The 23,537-nt window shown below is 40.5% G+C and overlaps 1 protein-coding gene across 1 annotated transcript in view; it reads left to right on the forward strand.

Moving 5' to 3' along the window:
* Nucleotides 1-23,537, forward strand: part of TRPM6 (transient receptor potential cation channel subfamily M member 6) — a 148,253-nt gene that overhangs the window by 104,059 nt on the left and 20,657 nt on the right. Inside the window, exons 29-33 of the mRNA XM_018566528.1 lie at nt 4,992-5,089; nt 9,895-9,935; nt 15,376-15,401; nt 19,101-19,151; nt 20,387-20,452. Coding sequence (XP_018422030.1) covers nt 4,992-5,089; nt 9,895-9,935; nt 15,376-15,401; nt 19,101-19,151; nt 20,387-20,452 — 282 coding nt within the window. The remainder of the gene's footprint in view (nt 1-4,991; nt 5,090-9,894; nt 9,936-15,375; nt 15,402-19,100; nt 19,152-20,386; nt 20,453-23,537) is intronic.

A 23,537-nucleotide genomic window follows, 5' to 3' on the forward strand; every position in this document is an offset into this window, starting at 1 on the left:
TGGGAGGAGCAGAGAAGGACATTGTTAAGGCTTAGCCATCCTGCTCACACTCCCCAGCCCTACCTTATGGGCTTGCTCCGTGACACCCCTAGGGGATTGCAAAGGCAGTTGAGCAGACTCTTGTTTTAACATTCAGAGGAGGCTCTTGTAACATAAGAAAGAGAACCTCCAGAAAGCAGCCATTCAGTTCCATCTTCTGTTCATTGAACTGGACTCTGTGAGAACTTATAAACCCAGGACTGTTAAGTAGTGTCTTTTTATTCCTTTTTATTTTTACTGTTGTTATTTCTATCTCTCTTTGTTAACATTTTAAAAATCGGTAATCTTATCTCTACGCTAAGAACTTAAAGTATCCTTTTCTCTGTGATGAGTGCTACTGTATAGTGAAACCTGCCATATTCCTGTCTGAAAGGACAGCAGTATCATAGGTATTGTTTATGTTTTTTCAATGTCCACAGCATTTGCTGAGAATGGTTCATGTTTCCATTAAAACACATGGTGACAGCTTCAATTTTGTGTATAAAGGGTTAACTGTGGAGTTAACCAACCCTAGTGATGATTGCTCTGTTTGCTGGCCTGAGATTTTTGTCCTACGAGCTGGGAAACCCCCTATGCGGGGTGAGGCTGGGAGTGGTACCTTGTGACGGCTCACTCGGTTGAGAACTGCGTATAGTCACGAGTTATTGATGTACAGTGGGTTCGGACCGGGCCGCCCTGTCCCAGTACACCCGTTCTTTAAAGTATTTCTCTATGGGTATGGGAAGCACCTTGATGGGTCCAGGACACTACTGCTTACTGGATTTGTTCCCATATAGAAAGGAGTTTGCTAAACAGTGGTTTATACACATTGTGAATCTGTCAGTGACCCACCTTAACAAGGAAACCACCAAGGCAGCAGAGGGCTTGCTCACATTCAAAAATTCTACCAACCAACGGTTAGAATCCATTTTTAAAACCCAGTTCTTGATGGTGGGCCCTGCCCTTTGCCCTATTCTGGAGAAAAAAAACATTTAAGGGTAGCTCTGGGACCCTATGGTTATCCGATTGCTGTAGGGGAATGGAAAAGATTGACCAGAATATCTAGATTCTTGAGGTTGTCAGCTTTTCCATGTCAAATGTTTTCCACCAATCTGAGATTGATGCTCCAAACTGTAGAGGAGAGATCCCACTGCTGATTAGGAACATTTTAAGAACAAAGCAGCAACCGTCTATGAGTAGCTCAAAATCAGATAAGAGGATTATTTAACACACATGTGTGGGGAAGCGACCTTTGTAATATCTTGCACGCCAGTTCCGACCCCACCCTAGTTCATACAGCTTATAAAGGTTCACACATCAAGATAAAGATTGTAATTATACATCATTAGTTAGTTAAATAAAATCCAAAAAATGCATCCAATCCTGAAACAGCAATATTTAGGATTCATGTTTTTTAAATACAAAATTCATGTAGGCTGTATTCGTACAGTGTAATATCTTTAAAACTGTCACTTTAGATGTCATCATTTACTTCTGGTAGTGTGCCTTATCTTATCTAAACAGTCTTACTTATGAGATACATTTCATAATATGTTTCATTAAACATAATATAAAACGGATTTGACAAAATGGAGTCTCCCTACACACTGCAGCCTGCCACTGCAGTGGGATCTCTTAAGCGCTGAAGTAAATCCTTTCCTGGCTGAGCATGTGGAACAGATGGCTGAAGCTTTACTCTTCACTTGTGATGACCTGTTGGAAGCATCTCATCTTATCTCCTGGACGGGTGTGTTATCCATACAAATGCACAGAGCACCCTAGTTAAGTGCTGGAATATCAACACTACTTCCAAGGAGTGCTTAACCAGCTTGGTCTTTGGGGGATGATGTCTGTTTCGACACACCTTTTAAATTACTGTTAAGGATATCACTGGAGGCCAGAGAGAGTGCAGAGAGTTCCCTTTCAGGATTACATACTGAATCCTCACCACCAGCATTCAGCTCTTCACCTACAACCTTCCTGTACCACCACACAGTCTAGCAGAACTACCTCTATTCCCTCTAGCTTCTGTACCAATTTAGTCTTAGGAGATGTATCCCATTTTGACCTAGGTTCTCTTTCACAAAGGAGACATTTGTCTCTTTTGGAGCATGCAAGTCCAACATGTTTGCATGGTATCCACCAAACCTATAATTTCTGTCCCTTTCTAGAGGGACCCTCTGTTATTTGCCATTAGCTAGGAGGCATACTTGCTGACTACAATCCTCCTGGGGCTCTACTTCTCCAGTCATGCCACTGCACCTTAAGTTTTCTCCAGGGTGCTAGCCCTAGTGTTGGCCCTAGTGCTCTCATCCACTTTGTGGGACATTCAGACAACTTCCTGTGGAAAAAACAGTTGACATGGGCCCTAGTGGACAATGTCTTCCCGATGGTCTCAAAGATTTGACTAAATCTTGTATTGCTGGGAAGCACTGCTTCTCATTGCATGCAGAAATCTCAAATCAGTATGCTTCTGCAGTAGAGGAATCTACAACTTCCTCACTCTCATGTCCCCTTCACCTGATAAGAAAGTTGTCCATCTCTCAGCTGTTGCATAAGAATTATGTGAAGGAGTTAGCTTCTCAAAGGGACCCCCTTTAATCCAGTCTCTTTTTAGACTACCTCAGACCTTTCCCCTGCCATTGGGGCTCAAGTTTCTAAGCAAACTAAACTGTCTCTCCCTGAGGAACAGGTTTTTTTCTGACTTGCTGGATTAGGCTTATGGGGATGGTGAAGGTTTTTCTTCTCACCTTCTGGAAGGTTCTGTCATCAGTGAACATTTATCTCCTGATTTAGATCCTAGAGTTCCAGAACAGGTATTTCCTCTGACATCATGGGATCATTTTCTGGACCGGTCTACAGATAGGGATATCATTGGACAACATCACTGTGTTGGAGTGACTCTACCATAAAAAAGAGGAACTTGAGCTCTTGCTGTACCAAGAAAATTAGTTGGGATCTTAGCCAAACCTTATTTTCTAGTCCTGTCTGCTCAGTTCACTTCAAGTGCAGTCTTTGGGAGGACAGTATTTACTAACTGGTTGCTTCTGGACATGGGGAAGGGGTCTAGACACCTAGGTGCATTTCTGATCCCACATTGCAGGTGGAGGACATCAGATGAAAACCCTATGATACCCTGTCTGTTCATGCTGAGCAAGCTAGTTTCCTAATGTAGGTATCCTCTGGCAAAGTAGCAGGGAATGTTACAATTACTTTGTAAGATGTTCTGTGGCATCTGCACACCCAAAATTTAGGTATTTCCTGCTTGTTTGATTTTAGTTCCAGCCTTCTGGTTGGATCAGGTTGATCATTCTTATGGTCTATGGTTCGGAGTTTTCCCTCACATGGCAAATCATTCCTCACTGCATATGTAGCCTTTTTTTCTTGGTCTTTGGGCATCAGACTTAGCTCCTATGTTTTCTCCTCCTGATCTTATTATCATGTTCCCCTTACCAGGTAGGGGGTTCAATCTCATCCGCTGCCAGTTTTGTGCATCGATCCTTCAAGACACCCTTAAGCTGCAGGCAGTCCCGTGAAGGTCAAGGGCTCAAGGGTCCAGTTCTTATTCATGTTGGGCCTGTGTATGGGCAGGAAAAAAAATAGGATTTTAGGTTTTTCATAAAACCCTTTTTTTGGAGTTGAGGGACATGTCCTACCCATCTGTGTTGATCATTATGTTCTTGGTACTGCATAAATCCAAAGGAAAAGACCAGCTGCACTCCAATAAAAATTCAAATGCTGGTAACTTAATTCATGCGGAAAACATAAACAGAGAGTCCCTGCCTGAGACCTTCTCCAATGAACTATTTCACCTACAAGGCTGGGCTTAATTGTAGGGGCCTTGTAGAGGCCTAAACAATTAAGCCTGGCTTTGTATGTGAAACTGTCCCTCATTTGAAAAGGATTTTACAGTGAGCATTAAAATCCTTTTTTTAGTCAATGTGGACAGTTGAGAAGGTAAAATAGCAATCTCATGTTTCAGGGTGGATACTCGGTATTCCACTTTCCAGATCCTTTCTTTGATTTCCTTCATATCTTGTCTGATTAGACCATGTACATTTTCACTTTCTCACTCTTCTTTGTACCTTTTTTCCCATATTAATTATTCTGTAAACTAGTAAAGCAGCTAACCCATCTAACTTTTGTTTCAGGGTTTAAAATGACAATATTACTATGAAATCCTATGGAATTATAACAAGTGTAAATAAATAATTTTAGTACAGCTTCTCTTTTCCTCCTCTTGAAATTTCTCTTTTCTTCTGGCAGTGTATTGCAGTTGTATAAGAGCTAAAAAGCTGAGCATTATCTTGAATAAGTGTTAATTTAGCTTTGCTAACAATAAAGGGAGATGTTTAAGGGCTTGTTCACACCATGTCCGGACCAGATCTGGACCAGAAAGTTTTTTTGTCGACACCTGAAATGCATCCCCATGTATTCCTATGGTATTTCTGGGCCCTGTTCACACCAGTACAATCCGTTCTGGTGCGGGGAAAAAAATTAAAATGCATGGAAATACACTGGATCGCACTAATCTGCACCTGAAAGCCAATTTTAAGGTAAAATAACGCACCAAAAACGCATCCAGATCTGGTCTTGGTGTGAAAAAGCTCTAAAAGGAAGACTAATGAAGAACAGAAAGCTATGTATGGACAGTATCAAGCTAGGCTCAGGCTACTGTTTATAAATAAATACATAATTCTGAAATTCTAGCAATAAAACTAAATCTTAGAAAATGTCACAACTGGATCTAACACATTGCTGAATATCATTTTTCAAAGTTAGAAATCTTCTTTATTCTTTACATTTGAAACATATTGCAGCATAAAAAAGTATGTAAGATACTGGAGGATTTGTAAATCAGTTTTATAGTTTAAGTATGTTAGCATTAATTAGGGTTTTCGATATTAGTTGCTGGTGAACCAACCGAAGTTTCCATGGGAATTAGGTTTACATTCTGGTTTTATCTTTTCCAGGTTTGGAGCCCATGACTTATGTAAGGCAGCAATTGAAGACTCAAGAAATTGAAAGAAATCTGATGCAAACAAGTGAATACCTGAGGCAATCCCGAGAAGTATGTGTAGAAGCAATGATGAAAATGATATAATAGTTTCTTAAAATAATATTTCATTATTGCCCATTGACGGACACCTTTCGGTTATGCTGCCACCTTCAGGAAGATTGGACACTGGTAAACAAAAAAATTGTAGGCCAGTCCAGGATAAACCCTCCGTCCAGCATTCCTCAGTTTTTTGCTATTGCCCTAGGGGGATGGATGTATTTTTTTCAGCTTTGCTGTTGTCCAGACTAAATTGTTTTTGTCTAGCATTTTTTTCTCTTCTTTATTATTTTCTTCAATCAAGATTCTTCTCTGCATCCCTTCTGGAGGATTCCACTCTTATCGGCAGCTGTCCAGGTACCAACTGATGGTACTGACGTCTACAGCCTGGAGTCATGTTGTCCTCTTCTGTTAGAGTCTCTCCCATTTTCCAATTCCTCTGTGACTCCATATGGTTGAACTGGGTGCTCTGCCCTCTCAGCTGATTTTTTTTTATTTGGTCATGCAGGATTGTATGACCCGGTTTACCAAGGTATATGCTAACTATGCCATAAGTGCACTCCTATTCCCTCTCCTTCAGATTCTAGATCTGATTTACCTTCAGTCTTAGTGGCCCTTTAGCCATCTGATGAAAACTGTCTTATTCTTAGTCGCTCAAATTCCTGCCAGATGAGTATACCACTGAGGCGTTGCAGTCTGCTGCTATTACTCCTAAGTTAAAGGAGACCATTTTGATTATTATTGACCACTTTGAAACTAGAAAACTGCCTTTTACTTTACCAGTGCTGTTACCAGCCTTGGGTCATATATGGCCCCTAAAGCAGCAAATACTTTTCCTTTGTAACTACTTTTCTCTAACTGTTTCCATACAAAGATCAGATATGTCCTGGCATATAGGCAGTTCACTCCCACACACTTACTGATCTTGTATCCATTTTGCACAGAATTTTCTTTTTTTAAGGGTCCACCCGCTGAGCACCATTGGCTGTGTTTACCTTACCAATGTGACTACTACTCCAGAGGAGGGTGCACATGCTTTTAGACCCTTGCAGGTCCTTTCCAAAACTCTGTACTTGATCTCAGGTCCCATCTTACACCTAATTCTGGCTTTCATTTTACTTTGCCAGACCATGTCTGAAAATATTCCCTAAAAAAGATCTATTCACCACTGTCATTAACTCTATGCTTGTGGAATACCTGGAGCCGATGGCTGTGACATTGAATTTCAGATGTGGCTTACTGGAAGCCTTACATCTTCCAAATGCAGGGTTGTCTGCTCTGGCTGCTAAGAAAAATCACTTTTTGTCTCTACTCCCACAACTTCAGTGTCGAGATTCCCAGGGTTGGCTCCCAGTCCACCTGATAAATCTGGCATTGCAAATTTGCCAAATCTTTGGACAAACCTTCCTCTGCATGAAAGTGCGTCCCCACTTTTCAGAGTTGGAGGGACATCTGTTGACTTGTAAAGATGTTTGGACATTTTGCATTCCAGATGCTTGGGTGCGGGAGGTGGTGTCCCAGGGTTGCAGATTCGAGTAGCTCCTTGCTTTCTCCCTTCAATTTCTCGTGTCTTCTTACAAACTGGCAGATCTTCATCAATCTCTCTCTTCAGCCTTCTGAACCAAGGCGGCATAGCTCCAGTCCCTTGTTGCAGAACAATACCAGTGGTTTTACCCCATCCTATTCACTGCCCCAAAGGTGACATCTTGGACCTCAAAGCCTTGAATATCTCTATTCAGGTCTGCAAATTCCTGATGGAATCCTCCAGATATGTCATTGCCTCCTTTCTTAGGGTGTACGTTCTGGCTTTTGTGGAGATCAATGCTGCTTACTTACATGTCCCCATCTTTCCAGCCACCAGTGCTTTCTGAGATTTGCTGTAGGACCTCTGAACTGCCAGTTCATGGCCCTGCCATGTGGCCTATTGTTGGCACCTTGAGTGTTCACCAAGTTGTAAGCTCCAGGGTGGGCCCTGTTGTGCTCTTGAGGCATCTCCATTGTGGGATACTCAGATGACCTCCTGTTGAGAGAAAAGTTGACATATCTCTGACTGTCAAAATGTTACAGTTCTTCAAGTGAATCCTGAACCTTTAGAAATCATGGCTGGAACTAACTTGGAGTATGTAAGTCTGATCGTGGGCATGTCTCAGGTTGGAGTGTACCTTCCCCAGGGGAAGCTTCAGACTCTCTGTTCTCAGGTGTGGACTCTGTAAAGTCATCCAACTTTCCCCTTGTGCATGAGAATATTACAGCACTCTACAAAGTAGTTCCCTTTGCCCATTTGTACTCCAGACCCCTGCAACACAAAGTGCTTTCATCATAGGCCAAAGCGGTTCTGTTTCTGGACATATCAATCTGATTGACACCTAGGTCCGGGATGCTTTTGTGGCTCCATAGGATCAGTACATCCTGATCCATGCCTTTCCTTCTCTCAAACTATTTCCTTGCCTGCTCCAACGGGTTAAGTTGGGGGGGCATTCTGGTGCCCTCATGTCTCTGGCTTTGCCCAAACAGATTTGGCACACCAACCTGGAGATACTTGGTGGGAGATGCACAGTTGGCTCGTTTCTGGTTCTCTTTGTGATTCAGGAGCCATCGTTTGAACCTATTAAAAAAATGTGTCTCTCTACTCTCACTTACAGGGTTACTTTCCTTGCAGCTATCACCTGCCAGGCGAGTGTCTGAACTGGTGGCTATATCTTGCAAATATCCCTTTTTGGTTTTGGGGTATAGGGACAAGGTAGTCTAAGATAGTGTCTGCTTTTACCTTGACCAGGCCATCAGAAAGAACATTTCCCTCCATTGTCTGGATATGGTTCGGGCTGTGTGAATTTACCTCTCAGCCACTGCTTCTTTCAGGGAAACTATTCCTTTTCGTCATTTTGGATGACCCCAGCTTCTCGTTCTCATTTCATTATCTCTAGGGACCTTAGACAGACCTTTATTCAAGCTTATGATTTTAAGTATTGCGTTCCTTACTCTAGTAGGTCTGCAAGCACTTTTTGGGCTTATTGGCATCAAGCAACTATTTCCCAGATTTCTAAGTGTACTGCCCGGCTTTCCATTCACATGTTCTCTAAGTTTTACAAGGTGGACTTTTCGCCCTTATCTGATACCAGCTTTGAATGTAAGGTTCTTCAGATGGATCAGCTGTAGGCAATCCCCAGTTTTCTGTTGTTACTTTGGACCTGTTAATGATTGGTTGCTCTGTTGCCCACCCCTCGGTTAGGCTGCTTTTGAATTTCCTGAAGGTGAAAGACTCCTTGTATTCCTCAATGGACAAGAAAGAAAATATGATTTTTGTACTCCTTGTAAAATCATTTTCTTGAAGTCCATTGAAGAACACTGGTCCCACCCCTCTGTGTTTATAATCATGCTCTTGCTACTGCTTTTCTACAAAACGGAGGTATGCTACTAGTAGGATAGGCTACCCCAACCTACAGTTTTTTCTTTGCCAGTGTCCAATTCTCCTCTTGACAATTATATAACCCGAATGTTAAAGACTTTTTGTGTCTCTCAATGGACTCCCAAAAAAAGGATATTATGGTGAGTACAAAAATCCTGTTATTGTGGAGGTTGTGGAGATCAAACCCGGAGTGACAAGCCAGAGTTGATCTCCAGAATATATCAGACAAAAAACTCTTTAGTGGAATATTCAACTAATTTTACAAATTTCAACAAAACACTCTGAGGGAAATTCACAATCACATTTACTTAAGAAGCCAGCTGTTGTTACCTGTGCACCATATTCACATATCACTTACATTTTTTTCTTGTGTTTTCCACCACACAAACCAAATTCACATAGTTCTTTGTTCTTATTTTCCGTGACAGGTGAAAGTCAGATTCACAAAGCTGTTTAGACACTTTTCTTATTAACCTGGAATCTACATTTGAACAATAAATATGTACAGGCAGGCTTGCTGGGAGTGGGAGAGGTTATACAGGGCTGTCCTTACAACTTTGCTTTGCCAGTGTCCAATCTCCTGAAGGCAGCTGCATAACTCAGGGTCAAAGAATAAGATCCTTTGTCCTGCAATGTACTCCAAGAAAATGATAAAAATAGGAAATAGGGTCAAAAATCACATTACCCTAGATACAACCCCCCAAAAAGACCACCCCATGTATAAAGGAAAAAATAATTGAATCAGTAATTTTGCCAAAATCACTCCACTTATCCCTACTTTCCAGTGCAGTCACAAACAGAAATGGAAACCTGACAGAAATTTTAACTCTATTCCTACTCTATCCAAAACTAAGAACATACAAATTGTTTGGATTAGGCTTTAAGAATGGCATATGAGCAATTTTAATATTGACAACTTGCAATCAGCAGGTGGTATGTTGAGAATAATACCCCAAGTTTTCATTAGGTAGTCTTACTGCAATGATGTAAATAGTCTGCATAGCTGGAGATCAAATCACTTACATAACAGTGTCTCAGATCAGTCCCTCCTCGTTCCTAGCAAAGATAGGACTGCCTGCATTTTCAGACTGCATAGACAATGAAAAAGCAAGCAGACGTTTCTGAGCTTTGCCATTTAAAAGCAACATGTCAGAAAAGTCTTGTATACACATTTATTTTGGTGTGAATGAGCCCAGAAAAAGTTTAGGTCGAACGTGAGAAAAGTATATGTTTGGGCGTTTTGATGCACCATACAGAGCAGCAGTGAAGTGTCAAAGGCACTAGATTTTTTATTTTATTTTATAACTGTTACATATGTTTTACCAATCAATTGTGGAAGGTAATCTGTTTGATAACAACTTGCTGGCTTTTATCCCAGTTCTATATAATGATTTGTGCTATGTCTTTGGTTTAGGGACTAAACAATAGTACAGCTCAACTGAGGAGGAGTCCTTTGTAAGTACAATAATCACCACCAAATGTCTGGTTTTGTTTCTGCATATCATAAAGGGACTTGTCACACTCTTTTTTTCTATTAGTATTGTATTTAAGCAATTGACACCCACAACTCAGAACGTACAGAGAGAATTTTTTATTCCTGATTATGTAACAAATGTATAGCAAGTCAAAGGCTTTGTTGAGGGAACATTATGCTTTTTATGTGGAGAAAGTGACAAAACAGACTCTAGTGGGATATTCACAAAGCTGCTGAAGGCAGCTGAGTGAATAACCTAGCCAAAGTCAAGTGTGCCGAACGCTGTTCAGCTATTCATTTCTGGCTTGTACGGCTGATTTCAGCTGTACATCGGCTGAAATCAGTCATACGTCGGCTGCCTTCGGCTGCACTTTGTTCAGCCGAACATGCTCTGTATGTTCGGCTGAGCTGAAGTGCAGAAGGACTTCGACTCAGCCGATCCAACATCTGGATTGTCTGAGCCGAAGCTCTGGCAGCTCACTCGCTGCCGTTCGCCCCTATTCTCATAGGGGCCGAATGGCAGTGGTTAAATAGCCGAGTGTTGCCGAGCATTCGGCTATTAAAAAAAAAAAGGTTGAATTTAAAAAAAAAATGTAAACAAATAGTAAAAGTAAAAAAGAAATAAACATATTTAAAAAAAGAAAAAACAACAATTGGGCGGAGCTAGCAGTGACAGGCCGGCCTTCGGCAAGCCGTTCGCCTGGCTTCGGGTGTCACTTCGGCTCGGCCGCCTTTGGCTGCTGTGCGGGCTATTGTGAATAGCCTGTACAGCAGCCCTTCGGTTCGACTGCATGAGTTAAAATCAATGTTTAAAAGTTTTGAAGGCAAGCAGTACTCATGACCCCAAAACAAAAAATTTAATATATTGACCCTTGCCAGGGCTTAGACGAGGTGGCTGCATTAGTTTTCTTTTTATGTTTTCTTTTTTCTTTATTTTCACCTGATAATCTTGTGAACGACACACTTCCTATTCCAGGGTGGCTGCATTTACTCTTCTGCTGCATCTGTGGAATGAGCCATGGTTGCCACCCAGGCTGAACTTCAAACATGTCTTTCTCTCTTCATCTCCATTACATGGGCTCTAGGCATATTATTGGTTTACACCAATAATCTGCCTATAGCACTTCCAGTTCAGCTCACAGGAAGTGACATGGCCACTGCATTTCTGTGAAAATCAAAAGGTTTTTCTTTCATGTCCACTTTGGGTTATCCTTCCCCGTTCACGAGGATTGGATGCTGGCAAACCAAAAAAGAACATTAAGCAAGCTCAGGATAACCCCTCTTACTACCAGTATACTAGTGTCCTAATAGAGTGGGCGCCTTTCTTCAGCTCTGCTGCGTCTAACACTAACCTATTTTTTGTTAGCACTCTTTTCTTCTTTGATTTATTTACTTCAATCAAGACTATTTTCTACATCGCTGCTGAAGCTTTGTTTCTTTAATTGTAGCTATACTCTCTGTTGTCCTCAGTCTTGCTTTTGTTGTACCGCGTCTGAACTACGCTGGAGTGGACATTGTGGGCATAGCCTAGAAGTGACCTTCAGAAACTGGGTTCCAAGGTGGGGCGCATTTTAGACTCCATTTTAGCAAAAGCTAGCTGCAGAATGCAGGTCCAGAGCCACTGGGATCTGAAGACTCACTTAGCGAGTGGGCTAATTTGTCTGAGCACCAGGAGCTAACTCATGTACCTTGAAGGACATATACCAAAGCAAAAAGGCATAGTTAACCATTATAAACGAGTATCTGCATCACTGGACAGTGTGATTGACAATGAATGTGTTATTTTTAATAAAGGACTTGTCAAAAAGTGTGTGTTTATTTACACTTGACATTTTTTTCGTGAATGAGTAGAGGTACCATGTACCCCTTACTCATTTACGTGATGGGGGGGGCGCATTTGGGTTCCCCCTTATTCCGCTTAATGGGTTTGGTATGGAATTTGGGGGAACCCTATGTCATTTTTTTTGGGTCTATCTATAGCAGACCCTCATCTAGGATAAGAATCTACTATAGATAAAGGGAATCCACAATACTATGTTTACAAACAGAAATTAAGCATCCTGGAGCTGTCATTTGCCAGCAATTGGAACTGCATGTTTTTCTTTGTAAATGTCAGTTTTGCTGTAGTAGTTTGTAGATATGCCTCTTCATAGGCAGGTTCACAGCTTCCCCTAAGCATGTTATTTATAGGAATTGGTAATTTTTAATGTTTCCCTTTAAGCAATATTAAAATTGCAGCTTCCATTTTTAATTTTGCCCTTTAAGCAATATTAAAATCACAGCTTCCAATCAAACAGATTTTTTTTCTCTCTGGTACCTTTCCTTTAGGGTACTGCCCAGCTCCCCACGCACTTTGTGCATCAATGGGGTTCTTATTATAGTTTGCAACTGGAGAACTTTTCAGCATGTTCGCCGGCGGCACCTGCAAATCGCACCCAAGCAAGTTCGCCCATCACTTGTAGTAAGAGTAGATTATCTTGGGCTGGCCTACAGATTATTTCCCAGTGTCCAATCCTGTAGGTGGCAGTATAACCCAAAGGTTTAAGGCTTCCTGTGTCCTTCAATTGATTCAGAGAAAAGCATTTTATGTTGAGCACAAAAACCCTACTTTTCTGTGCTTGCTTAAAATGTTCTTAGCCTGAAAAAGTTACAGGTAAGCTGCAATATATAACATTTTTTATTCTATTATCCGTTAACATCTGCAATGAAAGAATAATTTCACCTTGATGAAAGGGTTTTGAAAAGCCATATAATGTTGGTGACGTATGCTTGATGTTTTCACCAAAATCCCCACATCTGCAGAATGAGTGCAGGATTCCTTTGTGGTTCTGTGAACGGTGCCAGTGTAACCTTTGGCACCTTTTGTCTCTAAATCCTTTTCAGGTAGTTGGTATGATGTGCAGAACATCCTTGATGAATGTATACTTCCAGAAAGATATTATTTGAAGTCCTGGCCACATCATGTGTCTAGATTGCAAATGAAAAAGCATGAAGTAGCATTTCATAAACTAATTATTCCCAACAAATAATTTCTGTTATGTGGTGTAAAGTTGATGTATCTATAAGGATTTGTGAGAGTAGAAGTACAAATGATATTGTGCGCACAGTGTTAGTTTATTAAGAAAAACACTTTTTGGATCCACATGATATTTGTTAAGAATGACTGCCGAAACATAGTCTCTGAACTCTACACTCTAAACCCTTAAGGTGCTTGGAGGCAATTAGCTGTATCTTATTCTCTGTTTTTGGGACAATAACTCTACCTGATATAATATCGTGCATTGACATGCATCTGAATTTTCGTAAACTGACAAACAACCTGAGGGCATTTATCCTGTGGAGCATATAATGTTTGCATCTATGAATGTTTATACTGGTTTATGCTCTTAAATTTTATTTGTCAGTCTTTCAAAGGCTGAGTTTAATTTCTGTCGTTTTATACTTTTCACATGTGCTCCCCTGTTTTGTCATTCACAACAAATTAACGTAAAAGGCAGCAGCAGGGTTTTTTTGTTAGTGAACTGATCTTCTAAGTAAGCTGATTGTTATATACAACTAGATTTAAATAATAATATGCTGCAAAATAACAATGTCTAGCCATCTATAGAAATATCTTTACAATGTTGGAGTTTTAAGTGTGTTTTTTTATTGGTTGTTATTTCATATCACTGTTTGTACTTTTAGAAATTATGTTTAATCTATGCATTTCTTGACACTACATAGCTTATTATCTTGTTTCATTCATATTATCTGATAAGATAAACAACAAGCTCTGCTCACTGTGAAAGTTTTAAAAGTTTATTGAGAAGAATTACAAAAGGTAAAAGTAAAGGATTAGAAAGTAGAGTAAAAAACATGTGAGGAGACCTCTATAAATGGCTGCAGTTCCAAGCATCTGACCATCTGCTCAAAAACGAAGGCTTTTAAGCTCCAATTCTGGATGGTTGTCATGTAGGATCCTACCAAACATAAACATTTTATATATTAAGCCACATACTTAAAAATGTGTGCAAGCAGCACATCATTATTTACCAAAAATATTGGACAATAGCTGGAAAGGAAAAAAAAAATAATAAAGACATCCATTCTTCAGCCAATGAAAGGCTAACTCTAAGCAGAACCAGCCAAAATACAAATAACTAGCTGGCTTTAAGCATTTCTACTAAAAGACAGTACAGAAACAGCGGCAAACAACAAACAACTCACTGTTGAAAGGCTCCATCTGGCTTAGGAGTGGCTTTCACACTGAACAGCGACCTCCTTGGCTGGTAACCTAGTCCAAAAAAGGCCTAGAGTGCTCTAGAGAGGCAGAGCCAGCTATCAATCAGGCATCGGGGTGGATCCCAACAATATTGTTTGTTAATATGTTATCCCTTTTTTGTAATGAGTACTTCCTTCTGTCTGCCCATCACTTTCAATGACTTCCTGAATTCCCAGTGTGCTTTGCATCTCTTTTCCTGCTGCTTGATTTCTCAAGACTGCATGGCCCATAATACATTGCTTCCAGCAGGCTATGATAATGTTACATTGTTCAGACGGTGAGTTGTATTTAAGAAGGCAGGCTTAGTTATAGTGGTGACACAAGGATGTTCATATTCACAGGTCTGAGTGAAATTTTGTCAGTGCATTGAAGAAGTACATCCTATGGGCGTCTTCAATAAAGAAGTTTACAAACTTCTAGATCAATAGGGTTTTTAGGAGTGGGATACAACTTATGAAAATAAGATACTCTTTATGATTTAAATGTTGTTTCCTTAAACTTAAGGTGTTTTTGTAACTACCCCTTCTAAGCCTGTAAGGGGAATTAAAGATTGCTTTTAGTTTACAAAGCAGCATCTGCTTACTGAGCGCTAAAATATATTTAGAGCTTCTCATTTACCCTATTACACATATACAAACCTGCTGGAAGGGTAGAATTTCCCAAAATGGAGGGAAGCCAGCAGTTTCATGAGGCCAGGGATACCCTGGATTCTCTTTTTTGAACGGTCCAACATGGACCTCATCATCTCATGCAAGTAGATAATTATTTTTCTGGTGAGCTAAAAATGTATTGATAATTTTAATGTCATTAAGTTCATCCACATGGGTCCTAGAGCTGCAAGGCATAGGTGCTAACCACGAAGCCACAATGCTGCCCAGATATTGTTCTCAACCCTGTGCATCTCTACATTTTCTTCACTATAGCTTGGTGCACCACAGGCTAACAACAAAAACATGCACAATACCAGAGGAGTTATTTTTTTACTGAAAGTATGTTAAATGCTTTGTACATGAAAACAATTGTTAATATTTGCAACTAGGGCATAGTAAAGACATAAGCCATGACTTTGGTTACAGTGTAAAGACTTACATAATGGACTCTGGTTACAGTATTAATATTTGGTATCATTTATTAACACATGCATTTTGTTTTTATTCTAGGCTCAGACATTCAGATGCAGTTCAAAGTGAGTGCCATTATTTATTTTACATAAGACTAAAGTTTGAATATTGAAGTCTGTGTACTATATTAACAGGTATTCAACAGATACATTGAACATTCATATATAAGATATATTGAAAATGAAAATGTATCCATTAAATAAACTTGCCATGTTAAAAACATGGAGAGTGATATTGCTCATCTAAAGATGGTAAGTGGAAGAGGCCATACTTAACCCTTATTACCTTAAAGTATATTTTTAGTTTTGCAGACAAATTCGAGAAAACCCCCGCTATATATTTGTTATGTGTTCACACAGCATATCTAAAATATTTGTTATAAACATCCTATATTTTATCTGTCTCTGTTTATCTGGCTTTTGGAGCTTCTCTGTACAATTCCAAAGTGATGAGAAAATCTGGCTGCTCTTATAGAAAGATTGGGGACACTGAGCTTCCTCTCATTAAAGTGAACATCCCATGCAGTGAACATCACTGCATGGGTTCAGGAATATTTCCAAAAATCACTGTCTGTTAACACAGTTTGCCGTGCCATACAAAAATGGAAGTTAAAGCTTTATCATGCAAAGAAGATGCCATATCTGAACATGATCCAGACCCATGGTCTTCTCTGGGCCAAAACTCATTATAAAATGGTCTTTGCAATGTGGCAAACTGTTCTGTGGTCAGATGAATCGAAATCTGACATTCTTTTTGGTAACCATGGGCACCGCGACCTCCAGACTAAAAAGGAAAGGGACCTTCCTGCGCTTCCTGAGCTTTGTTCAAAAGCCTGCATCTCTGATGGTATGGGGGTACATTAGTGGGTATGGAATGGTCAGCTTACACATCTGGAAAGGCACCATCAATGCTGAAATACATATCCAGGTTTAAAACCAGCATATGCTCCCATCCAAACAACGTCTTTTTCAGGGAAGGTCTGCATATTTCTTCAGGACAATGCTAAACCGCATACTGCATCTATGACAACAGCATGGCTTCATAGTAGATGAGTCTAGTTGCTTATCTAGACTGCCTGCAGTCCAGATCTTTCACCAATTGAAAATATTTGGCACATCTTGAAACGAAAAAAACGACAAAGTAGACCCAGAACTGTTGAGCAGTTAGAATCCTATATCAGACAAGAATGGGACAACATTCCTCTCCCAAAACTCCAGCAACTGGTCTCCTCAGTTTCCATATGCTTATAGAGTATTTTTAAAAGGAAAAGGATGCTTTAGCATGGTAAACATGGCCCTATCACAACCTTTTTGAGACGTGTTGCTGCCATCAATTTCAAAATGACCTTATTTTTTTTCTTAAAATGGTTTAAACATTTTATATATTTTCTATTTTCTATTGTGAATAAAATATGGGGTTATGAGCTGTGCAAATCATTGCATTCTGTTTCTATGTAGATTTTACACATCATCCCAACTTTTTTGGAATTGGGGTTATATGCAGATAAGGACTTTTTACTTTCCTGATCTGCATACTTGATCCGGATCATAGACTTGAAAAATATTGAAGCCCATGCATGAGAACTAGTATATATTTAGATGCAGGTCTACAACTAGCATTTCTCGAAGTGACAGGTTTGGCTTAAAGAGATTTTGTCATGAAGGTATAGAGTTCAGCAGGGGCTGACTGGCAACTTTTAGCCCAGGGGGCAATTGCCACCCTGCCCCCCGGCCCAGTCCGCCCCTGGAGTTCAGGTAACTAGAGGTGCCTGCACATTGCTGCATTAGCCCCCTATGCCATCCTGCAACCCAGTGTCGCCCATTCTGAGAAGTAAGGCCCTTCCCCCACTCAATCCTTGTAGCCCATCACTAAATTTCAACATTATCTGAAAGTTCCAAAGCTTTGCCTGTCAGAAGGCTCCATCATTCAATCATGACAGGAGAGTTTGAGAGGCTGCTGCAGGTATATGCAAGTACCTCTAGGCGCCTTTTTTTAATATATGCAGCAGTTTAGGGCTATTCCTATGACAAATCTCTTTTTAACAGCATAATGGATTGTTTGGAAAACATTCACACACTATTAGGGGGTACCAGTAATAAATAAACCCACATCAAGGTGATATGACCAACTTTAGGGGAAACTTAGTAAACACTGGCTTTGTGAGAGACTTTCAATGAAGTTGAGAAATGAAACTCTACTGCATCAACAGCCTCCCTGTGTCAGTCTGATCTCAAGGAAAGAATTGATTGCCAAAGTTTGCTTTTTCCACCCATTCTGGAAATATGAGCATGAATGTTTATGCATTTTTGTTCCAAATACGATAGTTCAATGATTTGATAACCTGACCAACTAGTTATGTCTACAGGCATATAATATTGTGTTGCTTTGTAGGACCATCACCTGTTGTTCAGACTCCTGTGCAGTTTAACCATCATTTGCCATTTTCACCAACACAACAAAAAAATGATGCTTCAGGGATTCTGCACTGCATTGAATATAATAAGAAAGCCAGTTATATGTGCTTCGCAAAATACATCATCAGTGGAAGCTTAAGCCAGAGTATACTCATCAATGAGAGTGATTTAAAAAAAAAAAAACTGAAGGGAAAAAGTACAGAGTTGTTTTCCATGGCAACCAACTAGATTTCATGCCTTATCTTTTTGTTCAGGTTAAAGTATGAAAGTTGAAATCTTATTGGATGCAATAGTTATTGCTTCTGCTCCCTAAGCCTGTATCTGAACTGAATGATGGTGTTGTACCAGTTGTTTTAAAACCTGCCTGGAACATATGCTTGAGGAATTTCATTCCACTTTATCAAAGGTTATTGCTGCCAGGATAAATTATTATGTTGCCATGCTCAGGAGTATTTTTAAGCAAGTGTTTGCCTAAGCCGTCAGGCCCTGTAGTTATGGCATAGACTTTGATAGGTATGATTACGCCCTTATGTATATTCAAAAAGAACAGTATTATTATTATTAATACATAGTATTTATATAGCGCCAACAGCGCAGCGCTTTACAATATAAGGAAGACATTACAATCACAATACAATTCAAGACAAGATGGTAAGGAGGGCCCTGCCCCTGGGTGCTTACAATCTAAAAGAGGAGGGGAAAGTGATACATGAGGAAGTAGCTGTGTGGGGATGAATTGTTTGAGAACGAGAATTGAGTATACAAACTGTGTATAGAAGAATACCTCTTCATATGTGTATGAAGAGGTATTCTTCTAAAGGAGGAACATTTGGAAGCTGGGAGGTATTTTCAGCCTGTCCTTATAATCATGTTTTCCTGTTTTTTTGCAAATCAATTATTCTTCTCTCTACTTTTATTTTTCTGTTTTATTTACTTCTAAAAAAAATGACATCTTCTTTAAAGAAGTAATATGTCATACATGAACGTGTTTACCACTGAATGGCCGTAATCATTTCAGAAAACTGGGAGGTGCATACAATGCCCACATGTTGAATTATTTTATTATCTACCATTGCTAATTGCAAAAACTGCTCTGACACCATTATGTTACAGGGGAAGTGAAGGGACACAATGGATGCAAAAGCATAATTCTGTTGCCAGTGCTGCTGAGATAATGGAATATTACAGATGGTAAAATTGACACGAAAAAGCTAATTTTAATGCTCCGTCTCTGTCTTGGAAATGTTAGTTATTCATTTGCTGCTGAGGACAGCACTAGGGCATTATCACTGTAAATCAATACATAAATTATGAGTCCATTACAATGACTTTTTATCCATTTTATTACAGAAATGTCTACTTCTTTAAAAGCCTCTCAAGATTTAAACAATCATTACTCAGGTAAGTCAAAGGAAGGAGAAAAGTTATGTTGCTAGAAGTTTTCTGCTAAATCTCCTGTGCCAAGTTAACATATGTCTTCAAGACTTAGCTTGACTTGATGGCACTAAGGGGATTACCAGGCTTACTGCTGGTTTGCTGGAACCTTACTGCTTGAGGCAACAGGTTAAAGAGAGGTTATCATGAAAAGTGAAATCTATATATTTCAGTAAGAATGGATTCCACCCCAGAATGGAAAACTTTACATTTTCTTAAAGAGAAACTCCAGTGCACTATTTTACAGCCTTCTGCTGACAGGCTGTATCAGCAGAACAAGATCGTAGTCTTCCATATATATACATTATTTTCTTTACAGGCGATTGGGTATTCTTTCCCTTAGCTTAGTGAATTTCATCACATTAACTAAGCTAAGGGAAAATTCCCTAGCAACGTAAACAGCCTATTGGCTTTTGTGTGTCAACCCCATTATCGGTGATACCCAGCTGATAAAACACACTTTAGCATCTTACTAAATAGTTTCTTCACACTCCCCTGTTTTGTCAAGGAATTGCTACAGTTCTGAAGTTATGTGCAGTCCACAGCCAGAACTGAACACAAGGATGAGCTCAAGAGGCAGAAGGAAATGTCTAAACACAAGGAATACCTCTTTAAATCTTTACAAAAATTCAGGCCTTTTAAAGATGGCCTCCACGGCTACTGATGCTTCTGGTAAACCACATGTGAAACACAATCAAGAGAATAAGCTCCCAAATGTGTGATGTTTCCTATCCCATTAGACAGTGAGCACTGCTAAATATATTAGAGGCGACAGCTGAGAACACCATCTGGTGATGAGCTCCTGCAGTTATCCAGTTTGCCCCCTTCAAACACCAGTACTATTCACAAATACCCCTTTAATTTTTAAAATAATATGTTTACATATAACAATCCTCCATGGTGGAAATACCCATCTTGTGAACAGGTGCTACAGTTCTTGAATGTATTATTGTATTAATTAAGGGAAGTTTTTTGTTCACCCAGAGCTCAAAATTACAATGTGCTGAATGCAAATGAGCTTTTACTTTTATATTTACTCTTATGTTGGGAAGTAAACTAAAACAATCAAACTGTATAAGGCAGAATTTGTACTAGTGTGAATAAGTAATATTAAATGGTAATTAGAAGACTTGCGATATTCTTTTGTTTTGTTGATAAAGCTCTAAAATGCACATTCAGCTGTGTTTTTGTTTCTCTTTCAGCGGTCGAAAGAAACAACCTAATGAGACTTGCACAGACCATACCTTTTACCCCAGTACATCTATTTGGTGAGCTACTTTTACGACACAGTGCTTTATTCACAAATGTATTATATTGAATAGTTCAGCGGTACAGAGTATATTTTTAGAATCTATATGCCTTGATCTTTAATCCTTTGTTGTATCTGCTTGTTAGATATTTGTGTGGTTAATTGGACCACACAAATAACTTAATTGGAGATCTGCGTAGTTCCACTGGCGTGTTAATGGCAACCTCTTGAAATCTCATTGCTATTGTTCAGTTAATCCATAAGCCTACTTTTCTTTTTGCTTCTGTAGCATGTGCATTTACAGCTGTAGTCAGTGTTTTACTGACCAGACATATAGTATATTCATTTTGCATGTATTTATATAAGTAAATAGAACATAATAATGCTTTTGTACTCAATTTGTGATTTAACCTTGCTTGCTTGATTTGTTGCCATGTTTATTAGTTTTATGTGCCAGACAAAGGGAAACAAGCTTTCAGTCTGTCTTTTTTCTCACTACAGTCATTACTAGGTGCAGGAGGTTCTGAGACCTGTCAGTTCTGTCTGTTGTCTGATCAGTGGCTGACTAGCAACTTTTAGCCCAGGGGACAAGTACAACCTAGAGGCCCATGGTGCAGCAACTTGGCCCCCCTCCCACTCTGCCTCTTTCCCGCCTTCTCCCCGCCCCTGTCTGCCACTTTTGCCATCCATGTAACAGTAGTGTGAATGTATCTATCGGTTTAGGAAATGTAAAGCACACAGGTAGTGGAGGGATGCCTCGTCAGGGATGTGCGCGTGCATGAATGCTGTGACCCTGGTAGTTCTGCCACTAACTCAGAAATACATTGTACGGCATTGCAGAATGGCATTGGCTATAGAGAACTACAATTCCTAGCAATACCATTATACAGCAATGCAGAATACCATCAGCTATAGAGGACTACAAATCCCAGCAATACATATTACAGCAATGCAGAATAATATGAAGCTACATACTCTGTTGGTCTGGGTTCTCCGCCTGACGTCTCCAGGGTCTCAGGTGGGCTGTGCGGGCTCTCACCAGGGGTCCAGAGAGTTTCATAGGTGCTTGTGTGTGCAGCAGAGGTGGCTCCCTAATTAGGCTCTCAGGTGGCCAATGCGGACTGTCAGGGGGTCAGTGCGGGCTCTCTGCTGGTCAGTGTGGGATCTGTGGTGGCCAGTGGGGGCTCCCTAATAATAAGTGTTGTCTCTCAGGCTCCCAGGTGGGTAGTGGGGGCTCCACTGTGGCCAGTGGGGGCTCCCTGGTGGTTAGTGGGGGCTCTGTGGTGGCCAGTGGAGGCTCCCTGGTGGTTAGTGGGGGATTCCTAGTGGTTAGTGGGGGATCCCTGGTGTATGGTGGCCATTCATCTAGAGCTGCAGCTAACGATTATTTTCAAAATCGATTAATAATCGGTTAAATAACCGATTATTAAGTTCAATTAACCGGTTAATCGGGATGGAAAAAGGGGATGGAGATTTGGTAAGATTTTATGGGAGTGGTTGTTGTATGATGTATCTGTGGGTTTTGTATTTAATATTGTATAAATTATGTTAAATTGAAGCGTAATAAAAATATATTAAACAAAAAAAAACAAATGGCTCCAGGGATGGACTACTAGTTTGTATTGAGATTGTAGTCCATCACAGGAGCAAGCTTGGAGCGGTGGTAGTAAGGAAAAAAAAGTGTGGTGTGCAATATAGTGAAATGTGAAAAATTATAGTGAAAAATTATACAGCAATCAATGCAGAATGGCACTGGCTATAGAGGACTACAAATCCCAGCAATAGTAGGTTATACAGTGCAATGCAGAATACCATCAGCTATAGAGGACTACAAATCCCAGCAATAGTACGTTATACAGTGCAATGCAGAATACCATCAGCTATAGAGGATTACAAATCCCAGCAATAGTACATTATAGCTGGTGGTATTCTGCATTGAGCTGTATAATGCATTGCTGGGTTTTGTTGTAGTCCTCTATAGCTGATGGTATTCTGCATTGCGCTGTATAATGTATTATTGCTGGGATTTGTAGTCCTCTATACAGCGCAATGCAGAATACCACCAGTTATATAGGAATACAACAAATGCCAGCAATAGTACATTATACATACAGCGTATAATGTATTGCTGGGATTTGTAGTCCTCTATAGCTGATGGTATAATATACAGCACAATGTACCATCAGCTATAGAGGACTACAAATCCCACTATCCCAGCAATACATTATAGAGCACCAAGTGTGGGAAAGTGCGGGCTTACCTGAGCAGTCTTCCAGCAACTTGCTTCTGAGATCGGGCCTGTTTGTCCGCGGCTGTCATCCCCTCACGCCTGCTCCACCTTACTTCTTCTCCCCGCGTTCCTGTGCCGATCGTGGATGTGGGCGGTGCGCGTGAGGCGGGGAGGAGGTGCAGCGTGTGGAGCGTGGATACGGGCTGGCGGGTCTGGCAGCAGCAAGGGTGAGGCGGGGTGGAGGTGTGGCGTGTGGAGCGTGGATGCAGTCGGGCGGGTCTGGCAGCGGCAAGTGTGAGGCGGGGAGGAGGTACGACTTAGTCGATTAGTTGTTGCAGCCCTACATTCATCCCCAGTTTCCATGGACAGTCCCCGGGTTGAGGAGACCATCCCCAGACAAGCTATGTCTCCGGGAACATAAAATAAACCAACTTTATTTTTTTAATACTCACCTGATCCCTGGATCCACTGACAAGCGCAGCCTCCCGTCTCCCCACACTGTTAGAAGCTGCATACAGAGCGTGCTGGTTACTACTTAAACCGGTGCGCTGTGTGCAGTTTCTGAGAAGATACGCTATTAGCATAGCGAGGAAGTCGGCTGCACATTTTGCACCGCTCCCGCTACGCTAATAGCGTATCTTCTCAGAAGCTGCACACAGCGATCCGGTTTAAGTAGTAACCAGCACACGCTGTATGCAGATTCTACCAACGTGTGGAGACGGGAGGCTGCGCTTTTGTTGGATGCAGGGATCAGGTGAATATAAAAAAAAAGGTTTATTTTATGTACCCGGGGATAAAATGCCCCCGGATAATATATTTTAAAAACTATGTCGCCCTACTTTGGCTTGGTGGTCAGTGGGGGGCTCCATGGATC

Source organism: Nanorana parkeri, unplaced genomic scaffold (assembly GCF_000935625.1).
Source record: "Nanorana parkeri isolate BGI_ZX_2015 unplaced genomic scaffold, ASM93562v1 scaffold957, whole genome shotgun sequence".
Taxonomy (NCBI): Eukaryota; Metazoa; Chordata; class Amphibia; order Anura; family Dicroglossidae; genus Nanorana; species Nanorana parkeri.